General features: G+C 46.7%; 1 protein-coding gene across 1 annotated transcript in view; it reads left to right on the forward strand.

Moving 5' to 3' along the window:
* Window positions 1–15,033, forward strand: part of st8sia1 (ST8 alpha-N-acetyl-neuraminide alpha-2,8-sialyltransferase 1) — a 71,857-nt gene that overhangs the window by 33,205 nt on the left and 23,619 nt on the right. Inside the window, exons 2-3 of the mRNA XM_080207207.1 lie at window positions 5,035–5,179; window positions 5,694–5,803. Coding sequence (XP_080063333.1) covers window positions 5,035–5,179; window positions 5,694–5,803 — 255 coding nt within the window. The remainder of the gene's footprint in view (window positions 1–5,034; window positions 5,180–5,693; window positions 5,804–15,033) is intronic.

The following is a 15,033-nucleotide window of genomic DNA, read 5'->3' on the forward strand; positions in this document are numbered from 1 at the left end:
CTGTGCCCTCTAGTCCTGCTATCCTTTCTAAGCGGGAAGAATCTCTCTACCTCTACCCTATCCATCCCCTTCATTATCTTATACGTCTCTATAAGATCTCCCCTCATCCTTCTAAACTCCAACGAGTACAGACCCAGTCTATTTAGTCTCTCTTCATAGTCCAACCCCCTCATCTCCAGTATCAGCCTAGTGAACCTCCTCTGCACTCCCTCCAAGGCCAATATATTCTTCCGCAAGTGCAGCGACCAAAACTGCACACAGTACTCCAGCTGTGGCCTCACCAGTACCCTGTACAGTTGCAGCAAGACCTCCCTGCTTTTATATTCTATCCCCCTCGCTATAAAGGCCAGCATCCCATTCGCCTTCTTGATCACCTGCTGCACTTGCAGACTGGGTTTTTGCGACTCATGCACAAGGACCCCCAGGTCCCTCTGCACCGTAGCATGCTGCAGCTTTTCGCCCTTTAAATAATAATCCCTCCTACTATTATTTCTGCCAAAGTGGATAATCTCACACTTGCTAACATTATACTCCATCTGCCAGTTCCTCGCCCACTCGCTCAGCCTATCCAGATCTCTCTGCAGACTTTCCACACCCTCCACGCAATTTGCTTTTCCACTCATCTTTGTGTCATCAGCAAATTTCGTCACCCTACACTCAGCCCCCTCCTCCAGATCATCTATATAAATGGTAAATAGTTGAGGCCCCAGCACCAATCCCTGCGGCACTCCACTAGTCACCAACCGCCAACCAGAGTAGCAGCCATTGATACCAACTCTCTGCTTCCTATTAGACAGTCAATCCTCTATCCACGCTAACACCTTACCCCCAACTCCGTGCACCCTAACCTTCTGTAGCAACCTTTTGTGCGGGACCTTATCAAATGACTTCTGGAAATCTAAAAACACCACATCCACAGGTTCCCCTCTGTCTACCCCCTGTCTAAATGCTTCACAAGTTTTCATTTAAATGGAAACATGCCCCTCCATCTTCATCCCAATAATCATTACAATGTGCAGCACGGTGGCACAGTGGTTAGCGATGCTGCCTCTCAGCACCAGGGACCCGGGTTCGATTCCCAGCTTTGGTCACTGTCTGTGCAGAGTTTGCACATTTTTCCCATGTCTGCGTGGGTTTCCTCCGGGTGCTCCGGTTTCCTCCCACAGTCCAAAAGGTATGCTGGTTAAATGCATTGGCCATGCCAAATTCTCCCTCAGCATACTCGAGCACGTGCCAGTAACTAGGGGATTTTCACAGTAACTTCATTGCAGTGTTAATGTAAGCCTAAATAAATGTTCCAATTACTTTTAAATAAATCATGTAATCAAGTGGACAAAAAAATTAAAACTTTACACTGCCATTAATTATTTAATCTGAATTTTCCTCTCATCCCCACCCCCCAACGTAATTAGGCATAAGGACAGTAAGTGAGAACTTTTAGATTTTAAACTGGATTAAGCCAGGTGTAGTGACAATAGTTTCCCAGACTGTCTCCCCCTGAGCAAACTGTCTTACCTCTTTGGAGGGCTAAAAAGTTTTGAATCGAACCTTTCAGATAAAGCAGAAATTAGTATAGTTGTGATGCAGAAAGACATAGTTCAAGAATAAATGGCCAAATAAGGTCCACTCAAATACACCAAGCTGTGTTTTTGCCTAGCAAACTGTTGTATCCTGTGTAGAGATGCCAGCGTTGGACTGGGGTAAATACAGTAAGAAGTCTCACAACACCAGGTTTAAGTCCAACCAGTTTATTTGATAGTAAACTCACAAACACAAGATGCAGACAGCGTGAGTGGAAATAGCATTAGCATAGATTAAAGAGATATGTACTGACTCCAGACAGGACAGTAAGTGAGATTTTACAAGCCCAGGCAAGTCATGGGAGTAACAGATAGTGTGACATGAACCCAAGATCCCGGTTGAGGCCGTCCTCATGTGTGCGCTGTCATGTGTTGTGAAGGCCGCCTTGGAGAACGCTTACCCAAAGATCAGAGACCGAATGCCCATTGGAATCTCCACTCTGCATCTTTAAGACTTGAATAGCAGGTTAGCTGCAAAGACTTGCATTCTAATCAGTATTCTGTAAACTGTGTGTGACTTCATACGCCCTTCTCTGATCAGAACCTTTCAGAGAACTGACGAAGGAACATGCTTTCCGAAAGCTTGTGGGATTACTAACAAATAAACTGGGTGGACTTAAACCTGGTGTTGTGAGACTTCTTACTGTTGTATCCAATGTATGCAGGGCCAGCTGTTCAGTGAACTTGGAGCACCAGATTTTGTAGTAAATTGTAGGTGATTTGGTACTTTGATTATACACTTTGATCCGACATCCTCAAGAAAGGGTTTTATTTTCTGAGTGACTCCTCCTAAAAACGCAGCGGAAGCTCAATTTGTAGACCTAAATTATGCCCTCAGATTGCCCAGTTCAAAGAACTGTACTGAAACACATGAGAAAGGAAATGGAGAGTATAGCATTATATTTGTGAAACTCTCTCAACAGAGCAAATCAGTGGTGAGCTGAAATTCTTCCAAGGTGTTTGACCAACTAAAGACACAACTATGTAGCACAACTATCACCATGTTACTTGCCAGTGAAACAGGGCAACCTTGGGGTCACAGAATCATAGAATCCCTACAGTGCAGAAGCAGATCATTTGGCCCATCAAATCAGCACTGACTCCAAAAGAGCATTTTACCCAGGCTTATCTCCTGCCCTAGCTCCGTAACCCATTCATTTACCCTGCTGATCCCCCTAACCTACACATCTTTTGATATTTAGGGACAATTTAGCATGGCCAGTCCACCTAACCTGCACACTTTTTTGACATTTAGGAACAATTTAGCATGGTCAATCCACCTAACCTACACACCTTTTGACATTAAGGGGCAATTTAGCATGGCCAATCCACCTAACCTACACATCTTTTGATATTTAGGGACAATTTAGCATGGCCAATCCACCTAACCTACACATCTTTTGATATTTAGGGACAATTTAGCATGGCCAATCCACCTAACCTACACATCTTTTGATATTTAGGGACAATTTAGCATGGCCAATCCACCTAACCTACACATCTTTTGATATTTAGGGACAATTTAGCATGGCCAATCCACCTAACCTACACATCTTTTGATATTTAGGGACAATTTAGCATGGCCAATCCACCTAACCTACACATCTTTTGATATTTAGGGACAATTTAGCATGGCCAATCCACCTAACCTACACACCTTTTGACATTTAGGAACAATTTAGCATGGCCAATCCATCTAGCCTACACACCTTTTGACAGTAAGGGACAATTTAGCATCTCCAATCGACCTAACCGACGCATCTTTTGACAGTAAGGGACAACTTAGCATGGCCAATCCACCTAACCTACACATCTTTGCACAGTAAGGGGCAATTTAGCATGTCCAATCCACCTAACCTGCACATCTTTGGAGTGTGGGAGGAAACTGGAGTACTCAGAGGAAACGCACACGGACATGGGGAGAACGCGCAAACTCCACCCAGTCATCCTAGGCGAGAATCGAACCTGGGTCCCTGGCATTATAAGGCAGCAGTGGGCCACCATGAGGCCACTGGGACCACTATGCCAGCAAGTCAGGTCAGCTTCTCCATGAGTTGTGTTTCACTGCCTTTCAAAGGAATCATAACTCATAGTCTGGATTTGGAATCTTTTGAAAGGGAAGGTCAAAAGCCCTTACTCATGCCCCCTTTATGCCAACTTGTACCAACAGATGACCTCCCACCTACCTCCATAGCCACTGATATGGTCCATGCCAACTCATGTCACTCCCATGCCCGCTCATCTCATATACACTCTATATGGAACCAGTGAACACTCTAATAACATGGGCATGTGTGGAATTGCTTACAAAATGCCATTCATAATTTTCTCAACCAAGAGCTGTTGCTGCAACCCTATAAAAGTGTCAACATGCCAGACCTGTAAGGTATCAAGAAACTATTAGTATTTCACACCTCGTTATCATGTGCAAATGAGCATTGTGCCACTGGCAAAAGTGATCACAGGAAAACACGCTTGTTATAATAGCTTAAATATGTCAATCTTCTCTCCAACTATGTCAACAAAGTATGTTCATCCTTTTATAAAGTAAAGTAAATTTATTAGTCACAAGTAAGGTGGCAATAAAGTTACTGTGAAATTCCCTAGTCACCACACGCTGGCACCTGTTTGGGTCAATGCACCTAACCAGCATAGCTTTCAGACTGTGGGAGGAAACCAGAGCACACAAAGGAAACCCATGCAGACATGGGGAGAACGTGCAAACTTCACACAGACAGTGGCCCAAAGGTGGGAATCAAACCCGGGTCCCTGGCGCTGTGCCACCCACTGGGAGCCTGGGCTCTCAGCCCCAAGCATGTAAAATGAGTAAAAGTATCATTCCAACAAGCCATATTTTTATTTAACTGCTCTGTAGTTCTTTTTTAAATATCCAACCCATTATCGCTACTTCATCCTTCCTTTAATTCTGCACTGGCAGCATCCTTTCCTCAAATGAAAATACACAATTAGTACCCCAACCTCCTCACTAACATTTAGTTTTGATCCCTAAACAGCCCAACAGTGGTTAGCACTGCTGCCTCACAGTGCCAGGGACCTGGGTTTGATTCCCGGCTTGGGTGACCGTCTGTGCGGAGTCTGCACGTTCTCCCCGTGTCTGCGTGGGTTTCCTTTCCGAAAGACGTGCTGGTTTTTGTTAACTGGCCAATCTAAATCTCCCCTCAGTGTACCCGAACAAACACCAGAGTGTGGCAACCAGGGGATTTTCACAGTAACTTCATTGCAATGTTAACGTAAGCCTACTTGCGATTGATAATTTAACTTTAAACCTTCCATTGATTGCTTTTTTTATTATTCGCGCGCTTGTAAAAGGATCTTGGGTTCCCCTCTAAATTAGCTGGCCTGGGATTGCCTCCGTGCCATGAGCAGAGATTTGTAAAGTATTCCGTTACGTCTCCGTGTATACCTATTTGAAATGGTTTGTGTTTTGTTGCAGGAGGCTCCTCGAGCAATGCTGTGATGCCCAGCGGCTGTTTGCTGTGACAAAGCTGAACTCTCCCTTGGGAAAGAGCCTCAAGTTTGACGGAGAGTTCCTCTACTCGCTCCCCGTCAACAACGAAATCTTCTCCATGTTTCCCCAGGTTAGCAGCCGATGTTTTGACTTCAGCCCTTATCTCAGTCAAAGTGTTCCGAGCAAACGGAATAAGCATGGGACGGAAGTAGATATGCAAGCTGTACGTATTTACAGAGATGAAAGTTATCTCAGTTTGGGAAACATAATGTCCCTAAGGCATGTTTAATGATTGCCAAACAGGCACCGTTCCTCGCGTTGTGTAAAATAGATCTTAAATGAAAGGCAGACTGAGGGAATTTAAATATGAAAGAGTGAATGAAGCACTTTAAGCATGATGTAGTGCACGAACCGTTTTATACCTGGTGCGGCGTTTCAGCGAGTTTGGATCTTATATAATGCATGAAGGACCTTAGTCGTGGTAGAACCTTCGAAGGATCTTAAAACGAAACTAATGTTTTGTGAAGGAAGTGGATTTAGCAGTTCTGTGTAAAGCTGTCAGGCTTTAAAGACCAAAGGAAACTGATAATGTAACAGAGGGCAGGGTGAATCCAGTGATTGAAAGCGGCTCTCTTTGTTGCTAGGATACACCATTGCAGTTGCCACTGAAGAAGTGCTCAGTGGTGGGAAATGGCGGAATTCTGAAGGAGAGTGATTGTGGCAGGCAGATCGACAAGGCTGACTTTGTCATGCGGTAAGAGAGCTTTTCAATGTTTCTTGCCTGCAGTTAAGAATTAATCCCTACTCTTGAATTTTAACTCCAGGCCTGCCCGTGTTTTGCTCTGTTTTGTGTCCTTCTGCCTTTCACCCTGAAGTTTATTTATTCCGTGTCAAAAAAAAAGGCTTACGTTAACACCGCAATGAAGTTATTGTGATAGTCCCCTAGTCGCCGCACTGTTTGGGAGAGTTTAACATAGCCAATGCCCCGAACCAGCACATCTTTCGGACTGTGGGAGGAAACCGGAGCGCCCGGAAGAAACCCGCGCAGATACGGGGGGGAACGTGCAAACTCCGCACAGACAGTGACCCAAGCTGGGAATCGAACCCGGGTCCCTGGCGCTGTGAGGCAGCAGTGCTAACCACAGCGCCACTGTGCCACCTCTGCAATGGATTTGACGATCAGAACTGTTGAAGTGGGTCCTCCTGCAGTGATAGTGGAGGGGTAGGTGTAATAATAATGTCACTGGAGTAGTAATCCAGAGCCCAGGCCGTTGCTCTGGGGGACGTGGGTTCAAACCCCATCACAACAACTGGGGGAATTTGAATTCCGTGAATTAATTTGGAACGTGTAAGACTGGTGTGAGTGACGGTGACTGTGAAAATATCGTCGATTGTCGTAAAAATACGTCTGGCTCACTAATGTCCTTTAGGGAAGGAAATCTACCGTCCTTACCCGGTCTGGCCTACATGTGATTCTAGAGCCCCAGCAATGTGGCTGACTTGTAGCTGCCCTCTGAAACGGCCTAGCGAGCCAGCCAGTTCAAGGGGCAATTAGGGATGGGGCGATAAATGCTGCCGTTCCAGCGACACCCACATCCCACGAAAGAATTTAAGAGAGACTCTACGCAAAGGCCTGGAGGGAGGACTGTGTAACAGAATGAGTGAAACCCAGCTAAACCCTGTTCCAATGGAAGTAAAAGTAGAAATGTCAGAAATCCCCATCAAATCACCAACTGTAAAACCAGCTAGGCTGAAGTGATACACTCTGGGGGCAGCCTTAACAAGATCAGAATGGGGATTTCCACCACTCAGACACAGGGATCTGGCTGACAGTCAGGTGGTCTGAGCGGTAGGTGAACTCCGTGGTGGCCGCAGCTGGGAGCCGGGGGAAGATTATGGATCGCGGGCTTTGAGCTAAGCCCGGGAAGGGATCACGGACCCTAACACGGAGCGAGGTGAGGGTGGGGGAGGGTGAGGTGTAAGCAGCACAAAGGGAGTTTGGGGGGGGGTGGGCAGGGTGCGGCAAATGGGCCAATTGAAGAAATAAAAGATGGCCCTAAACAAGGGTTAAATGGAAAAGGAGAGTCAGAACTTCAAAAAACACAGGCGCAGTGGTGAGTGCCCAAAATTGGTGAACTCAGTCAGTACGATGCCCAGTCATATGATGTGGGCTGAATTTTTAGATACTGTTGAGCTTCATTGGAACAGTTTGACAGACCGAGGACAGAGAGGTCAGAGTGGGAGTCCAGCGACCAACAGGTGGCCAGAAGCCCAGGGTCACCCTTACAGGTTGATTTAACTGTGCTGCTACTTTGAATGAGTTTGTGGACCTGTGCCCCCTTTTTCCCTTTATCCTTTCCTGGGATGTAGGCGTCACTGGCAAGGACAGCATTCGTTGGCCGTCCCTCATTGCTTGGCACAGAGGGCATTTAAGAGTCAGCGGTGGGACTGGAGGCACGCGCCGGCCAGACCCGGAGCGGACAGCAGCTTTCCTTGCCTCAAGGGCAATGAGCCAGATAGCTTTTTACAGCCACCGGTGATAGTCTCCTGGCCACCACTAGCGAGACCGGCCTTCAAATCGAGATCTTGTGAAGTGAATTTAAATCCCACCGGCCGTCACGGAATGATTCAAAAGAATGCCCCCCGAGGCATTATCCCCGGGCCCTTGAGACCGGCTCAGCGACAATCCCGCTCTCATTTTCCTGCGAGCTTTGATTCCATAGTTGTCCCAACCAGTGCGTTATCGCAAACCTCACTGGTGACTATCATCCTGGAAATCTCTAGCTGCGTTTTGCCCTCAGGATCGCCTGTACCCTTCGCTTACGTGTGAGCGGCAAATTTTAAAAATTATAGTTCTGATTCTCGAGTCCAAATGGTAAGTAGTAAACAACATGGCTCCGAGCGCCAACCCCTTCCCATTTTCCGCCAATCTGAGTAAATAACTTTGTCCCTCCCTCCCCCCCTTACTTCCTGTCTTCTGTTTTGTAGCCGGTTTTACCATCCATTATACTATTTCCCACCCCCCCCTTACTCGACCTTCTCTGGCCTGAGTCATGTGAGATTTCAGATTAAGGTTGGGATTTCCACCCCGCCCCCCCCCCCCCCTGCCCCCCCCGTGTGGGGTGGGTTTTCCCACAGCGGAGGTGGCTCGCCATTGGTCATCCGTGTTGCCAGCAGGCCATACTGCCGGGGAGCCTACCGTAGCAGGGAGGCTGGGGGGGGGTGGGGGGGGGGGGGGGGGGGTGGTGTGGTTGTCTTCAGCGGGAGTGTAAAGGTGATAAGGGCCCAGAAAATTGCAGCCTTAGTCTTTTTTTTTGTGGAACGTTATTCGTTAGCACGACGTCTCTTAGTGAAACAGGAATTGCACTATTTTGTAGCTTGCACAACAAACAACTAATCAGTGAGCCATTTTCCTTGCACACTGAGAGTTGCAAGTTTCTTTTTTTTTTTGTCCCGTGTTCCAACTCTTGCCTCTCTCCAGGAAGGAGGAAATGACTCATGTCTGACACCTTGACTCAGTGGGTCGCATTGCCTCTTCTGAAGGTTGAGGCTTGGGTCTCATTTCAGAGACTTCAGCGCAGCATCCAGGCTTGGCATCCCAATGCAGTGCTGAGGGAGCTTTTCATTGTCGGAAACCGTCCCTTTCGGGTCTAATATTAAACAAGGTCTCGTCTGCTCTCCCAGGTGGATGTAGACTGTCCCATCCCATTCAACAAAGAGTCGTTGCAGTGTAGAAGGTGGCCGTTTGGCCCACCGAGGCAATGCTGACTGTCTAATTGGCCCCATTTCCCTTCTCTACCCCTGTAGCTCTGCAGGTTTACTTTCTTCAAGTGTCCATCCAATCTCCTTTTGGAATCGTTGATAGGTTCCACTTTCACTACCCTCGTTGTCAGTTCAACTTTTTAACAACTCACTGCGTGAAAGTGTTTTTTTTCACACTCCCCCCCCATATCTCTTGTATAAAATTTTAAATCTGTGTCCCCTAGTCTTTGTATGATTAGTCAATGGGAACCTGTTGACCTGCTCGTCATAATCTTGTACACCTCCATAAAATCTTCCCTCAATCTCCTTTGTTCCAAGGAGGTTTCCATCCTGGTAAACCTCCTCTGCACCCTGTCAAGAACATTCTTTCCTAAAATGTGGTGCCCAAAACTGAACGCAATACTCTAGTTGTGGTCTAACTAGAGCTTTATAAACATTCAGCATAAATTGCCTGCTTTTGTATTCAGTAGCTTTACACTTGGTGCTCAAGATCCGTTGACATGTTTTGCTACCTGCTCTCCGGAAGGGTGGGATTTTTTGGCCTCAGTTGGGTGAGAATGGAAGTTCCTGCCCGAGGTCAGTGGAGATTTCCATTGTCGGATCCTCGTTGCGCTGATTCCATGGCGGGCAGGGTGGAAGAGTTCTAGTCAATGTGTCCCGCCAACCTTCACAGATGGATGGACGAGGTCCCTCCGTCCCAGCACACTCTTTAGAACCATGCCAGCAAGTGTCTCCCTACTTCTTCTGCAAAAGTGCATCACTTTACACTTCTCTGCATTAAGTTCTACCTGCCACTTGTCTGGCCATTTTTGTAATCCACCTTTGTTCTGTTTTAGTCAATGATTATCATCCCCAGGGTTTGCTGTTGCTCCAATTTAGATTTCATTGACAAATCTTCCCCAAATGTTAGTGCTAAACCACTGCTTTTTTGACATCTATAAATGGCTTGAATATTGGAGTCAAATTTCAAAATTTGAGAACATAAGAAATAGTTCTTATGTTCTCAAATTTTGAAATTTGACTCTAATATTCAAGCCATTTATAGATGTCAAAAAAGCAGTGGTTTAGCACTAACATTTGGGGAAGACCACTGCTATGTACTAAATTCTCCCTTAGTGTAACCGAACAGGCACCAGAGTGTGGCAACTAGGGGATTTTCAGAGTAATTTCATTGCAGTGTCAATGAAAGCCTACTTGTGATGAATAAATAAAGTTAACTTTGTCTGTTTGAAGGACAAAATAAAGTCAGACAAAGAACTTTCCCAATTGTCACCCAATGAACCTACTGAAATGAACATGTAGGCGGACATCAGATGGAGCAGGATCATGGTGGCTGTGTAGCAGTTCAATGCAGTAGTGTTTAAAGTATATTTATTATTGTCACAAGTCAGCCTACAGTAACACTGCGTTGGAGTCACTGTGAAAATCTCCTAGTCATCACACTCCGGCACCTGTTCGGGTACGTTGAGGGAGAATTTAGCCTGGCCAATGCACCTAACCTTCACATCTTTCGGATTGTAGGAGGAAACCACGCAGACACGGGGAGAACATACAAACTCCACACAGATAGTGACCCAAGACAGGAATCGAACCCGGGTCCCTGGTGCTGTGAGGCAGCAGTGCTAACCACTGTGCCACCATGCCGCCCCACTGTTCTCCTGCAGCACTGACTGTGTTGATTGCAATTAGTGCAACTACTTCTGTGAAGCTAGATTGTTCAGCAGTGACATTAATGAAAATAAATCAACAGCCAGGATGAACACTGACTATGAGATCAGTCATCAGGACATTGCCAGAATCTACAATTAAGACACTTCGAACAGCGTAGAACAAGTTAGTCTTATTGGAAATAAAAATGCCCCTGTCTGTGGCAAAAAAAGGGAACATTTTACAACAATATTTGCTATTGGCACCATTTGAACTTCGGAAGACTGGAAACTGAACTGGACTGGCCACGCAAATACTGTGATCGAAAGAGCGTGTCAGAGGTGGATTCGAATCCCACCACGGCAGGTGGTAGAATTTGAATTCAATAAAAAATATCTGGAGTTAAGAATCCACTGACGGCCATGAAATCATTGTCAGTTGTCAGAAAAACCCATCTGGTTCACTAATGTCCTTTAGGGAAGGAAATCTGCTGTCCTTACCCTGGTCAGACCTACAGGTGACTCCAGACCCACAGCAATGTGGTTGACTCTCAGCTGCCATCAGGCAACTAGGGATGGGCAAGTTCCTCTCCAAGTCTCACAGCCCCCTGGCTTGGAAATGTATCTGTTCCTTCAGTGTCACGATTGGAACTCGCTCCCTAACCGCACCTTGTGATACACTTACACCAGATGAAGTGCAGTTGTTTATGAAGATATCTAAACACTGTCTTTTCAAGGGCAACTAGCGATGGTCTGCTGTGCCATGAACGAATGCAACAAAAACTCCATACCTTTGACTTCATACCTTTGACTTCTTACTGTTTTTCCTAAACACGCCAACTACACATCTCTTATGGATGTTCCCCAACAGCCTCAAAGGTATGGAGTGAGTGCGAGTTCTACTCCCACTCCCACTTCCACTCACCTGACGAAGGGGCAGCCAGCGCTCCGAAGGCTAGTGGCTTTTGCTACCAAATAAACCTGTTGGACTTTAACCTGGTGTTGTGAGACTTCTTACTGTGTTTACCCCAGTCCAACGCCGGCATCTCCACACCGTGGTTAGGAAAGTGCAGAGAGCCAAGAAGGATGGCATAGTCGAAAGTTAGTCAAGGGAAAGAAGGTCAGCAGGATGCTGATCACGGTGCGCTTGATGACATGGAGAAACAATGCCACAGCCACGAGAGGAATCAGGCCACACACTTCCTCTTGTACATTGTCTGGGAGCAATAAAAAAAATGAAACCAGGGTATACCAGCGGAGTGGGAGGTGGGGGTCACAAAATCGTTCAGCTAAAGTTCATTAGTCTGCGTTGAAAAACCATAGAATCCATCGAATCATAGAATCCTGCAGTGCAGAAGGAGGCCATTTGGCCCATCGAGTCTGCACCGATCGCAATCCCACCTAGGCTCTATCCCTATAACCCCACATATTTAACCTGCTAATCCCCTGGCACTAAGGGTCAATTTAGCATGGCCAGTCCGCCTAACCTGCACCCAAGTGAGTGAAGACAAAAATTGGGATTTGGAAGAGAATTCTCTGAAGTCCTTCCATTATTTGGCTAACATCCAAAGGGAAATGATTTGAGGCAAATTTGTCAGAATCTCGAGCCACAGAGTGTAGTGAACACCAAGCCTTTCCACAGCTGAGACAAAGGTTGGGAATGGAGTCTTACTTACCCTGTGGTTCCCAATGAGAATGGACCTGTTTGCAGAGCTGGGGTATGTTGTGGAGAGATGGGAACAAGCCAGCACTAAGGAGATAATATTTTTGTTCCGTTAACAACATGTTGGCAGATGCAGTGTTGAACAGCAAGTGGTAATGGAACACTCTCCCCGTATCAGGGTAGCGGGAGCAGAGGTGGCCAATGATTTCAAAAAGAATTTGGACTTTCACTTAGAGCAAAATAAAATTGGAGGGTGACAGAGATAGAACAGAAGAATGGGATGAACTGGATTATGCTGCAGAAAAATCATAAAATCCCTACTGACAGCTGTGCCAGCCAGGCTATATCCCTGTAACCCAATGTATTTACCCTGTGGGTAATCCCCTGATACTAAGGGGCAATTCTAGCATGGCCAATCCACCTAACTGGCACATCTTTGGACTGTGGGAGAAAACCGGAGCACCCGGAAGAAACCCACGCAGACACAGGGAGAGCGTGCAGACTCCACACAGACAATCACGCAAGCCTGGAATTGAACTCAGGTCCCTTGCACTGTGAGAGAGCAGTGCTAGCCACTGTGCCCCTTTTGGCATGTATTCGATGGTTTCCGTCTGTGCCTTAGTGACTCTGTATGATCAGTTGCTTGAATACAACTAGAATAAGTACATCAGCAATTGGCCAGTCTATTTAAAAGCATCCAATGGTCCCAGCCAGTATAGACTTTCTAAGAGTGTTGAGGGAAACAGCATGAGCTCTTGTGAAGTCTGACAGTGGGGAGCCTCTTTGGGAATGTGTGGAAAAGGCCACACACACATCAAAAACTTCTCGCGAGCTGCAGTCACCCAGATGCTTTTTTTGAAGTGCCATCACTATGATAACATAGGAGATAAGGCAGCCCATTGGGGTACAGTAAGCTGGCACCAACAGCAACGTAATCTGTTCCTTTTTAGGGATGTTTGTTGATTGCGACAAGAATGAGACAGACCAGGACTGTGCAGAGTCATAGAATCCTCATAGAATCCCTCCAGTACAGAAGGAGGCCATTCGGCCCATTGAGTCTCCACTACCCAGATCCTACTCCCATAACCCCACATATTTGCCCTGCTAATCCCCCCACACTAGGATCAATTTAGCTCGGCCAATCAACGTAACCCACACATCTTTGGATTGTGGGAGGAAACCGGAGCACCCGGAGGAAACCCACGCAGACACAGGGAGAATGTGAAAATTCTGCGCAGAATGGTCTAATTATTCTCTAAACTGAACGTGTGCCTTTATACGCCCGGTCTGCTACCACATAAACCTGCTGGACTTTAACCTGGTGTTGTGAGACTTCTTAGAGTGGCCTAAGCCAGGAATCGAACCCGGGTCACTGGCATGGTGAGGCTAAGCACTGTGCCATCCTACAGCCTGAGTCACTATGGGATTGCAGCAAACATCCACACTAACACTGCAGCTCCAACAAGCTCCCCACCCTGCCAGCCTGTCCGACTATTTTCTCCCCATCTACAAACTCAAAACAAAAGCCCACGTCGACTTCTGTGTCTGCTGATGTACACTCAGCACTACTAGCTCAGAATGAAAAAGCTGGAGACCTAGCCGTCTGTGATCTGGACTAGCTACGCCAAAGCCTTAGATAATTGCCAAAAAGCTATCCTGACTGAGTAACCAGAATGTAAATAAAACTGAGTGAAGCCCCAGCTCTGTTTAGGCAACACTTTCCATCCAACACTTTCTGTTAATCATTACACAGACTGATGATAAAGGACCAATTTGTATCTAAGTGACAGGATCTAAGGCTAGTATAACTCCCAGAATGAAGAGGAGGAAAACATTCCAGAATTATCATAGAACCCTACAGTGCAGGAGGAGGCCATTCAGCCCATCGAGTCTGTACTGTCTGCAATCCCATCCAGGCCCTATCCCTGTTAGCCCATGCATTTACCCTGGGTAGTTCCCCTGATACTAAGAAGCAATTTGGCATGGCCAATCCAGCTAACCCACACATCTTTGGACTGTTGGAGGAAACCAGAGCATTCAGAGGAAACCCACTCAGACACGGGGAGAATGTGCAAACTCCACACAGACAGTGATCTGAGGCTGGAATTGAACCTGGGTCCCTGACATTGTGAGGCAGCAGCGCTAATCGTTGTGCCACTGTGCCGCCCCTAATAGATTTAAGGTGGAAGAGTTAGAGATGACATGAGAAGGAACTTCCTCGCCCAGAGGGTGGTGGGCTCAGTGACAGCCCTATGAGCTATGAGTCCGAGGATCATAGGCTCAAGCTACACTGCAGACACTTGAGCACACAATCCAAAGTCAACAAAGCAGTGCCGGACTGAGGAATCATCGAATCCCAACAGTACAGAAGAGGCCATTGGGCCCATTTAGTCTGCGTTGACCCTCTGACAGAGTATCTTATATGGGCCCTCTCCCCATCTCACACCCCCGTAACCCCACACATTCCCCATGACTAATCTATCTAACCTACACATCCTGGCTCAGTGGTAATGATAGAGTGGGGAATATTCCAGGCCACGAGGTTACTGTTTGTGACAAAGTACAATTATGCTGCTGCTAATGGCCCACAATGTCTCATAGATGCCCCGTCCTGAGCTGCTATATCTATTTGAAGTCTATCCCATTTAGTACAATGGTAGTACCACACAATAACATGATGGAGGGTATCTTCGGTGTAAAGACGGGACCCCACAAGGACTGTTCAGTGGTCATTCTTACTGATACTGTCATGTACAGATGGCAGGTTGGTGAGGATGAGGTCAAGTATGCTTTTCCCTCTTGTTGGCTCCCTCACCTCCTGCCGCAGTCCCAGTCTAACAGCGATGTGCTTTAGGATCCAGCCAACTCAGCCTGTGGTGGCGCTACTGAGCCACTCTTTGTGAGGACCATTAA

The sequence above is a fragment of the Carcharhinus amblyrhynchos genome, chromosome 19 (genome assembly GCF_965287045.1).
Source record: "Carcharhinus amblyrhynchos chromosome 19, sCarAmb.v2.hapA, whole genome shotgun sequence".
In the NCBI taxonomy this organism is placed as follows: Eukaryota; Metazoa; Chordata; class Chondrichthyes; order Carcharhiniformes; family Carcharhinidae; genus Carcharhinus; species Carcharhinus amblyrhynchos.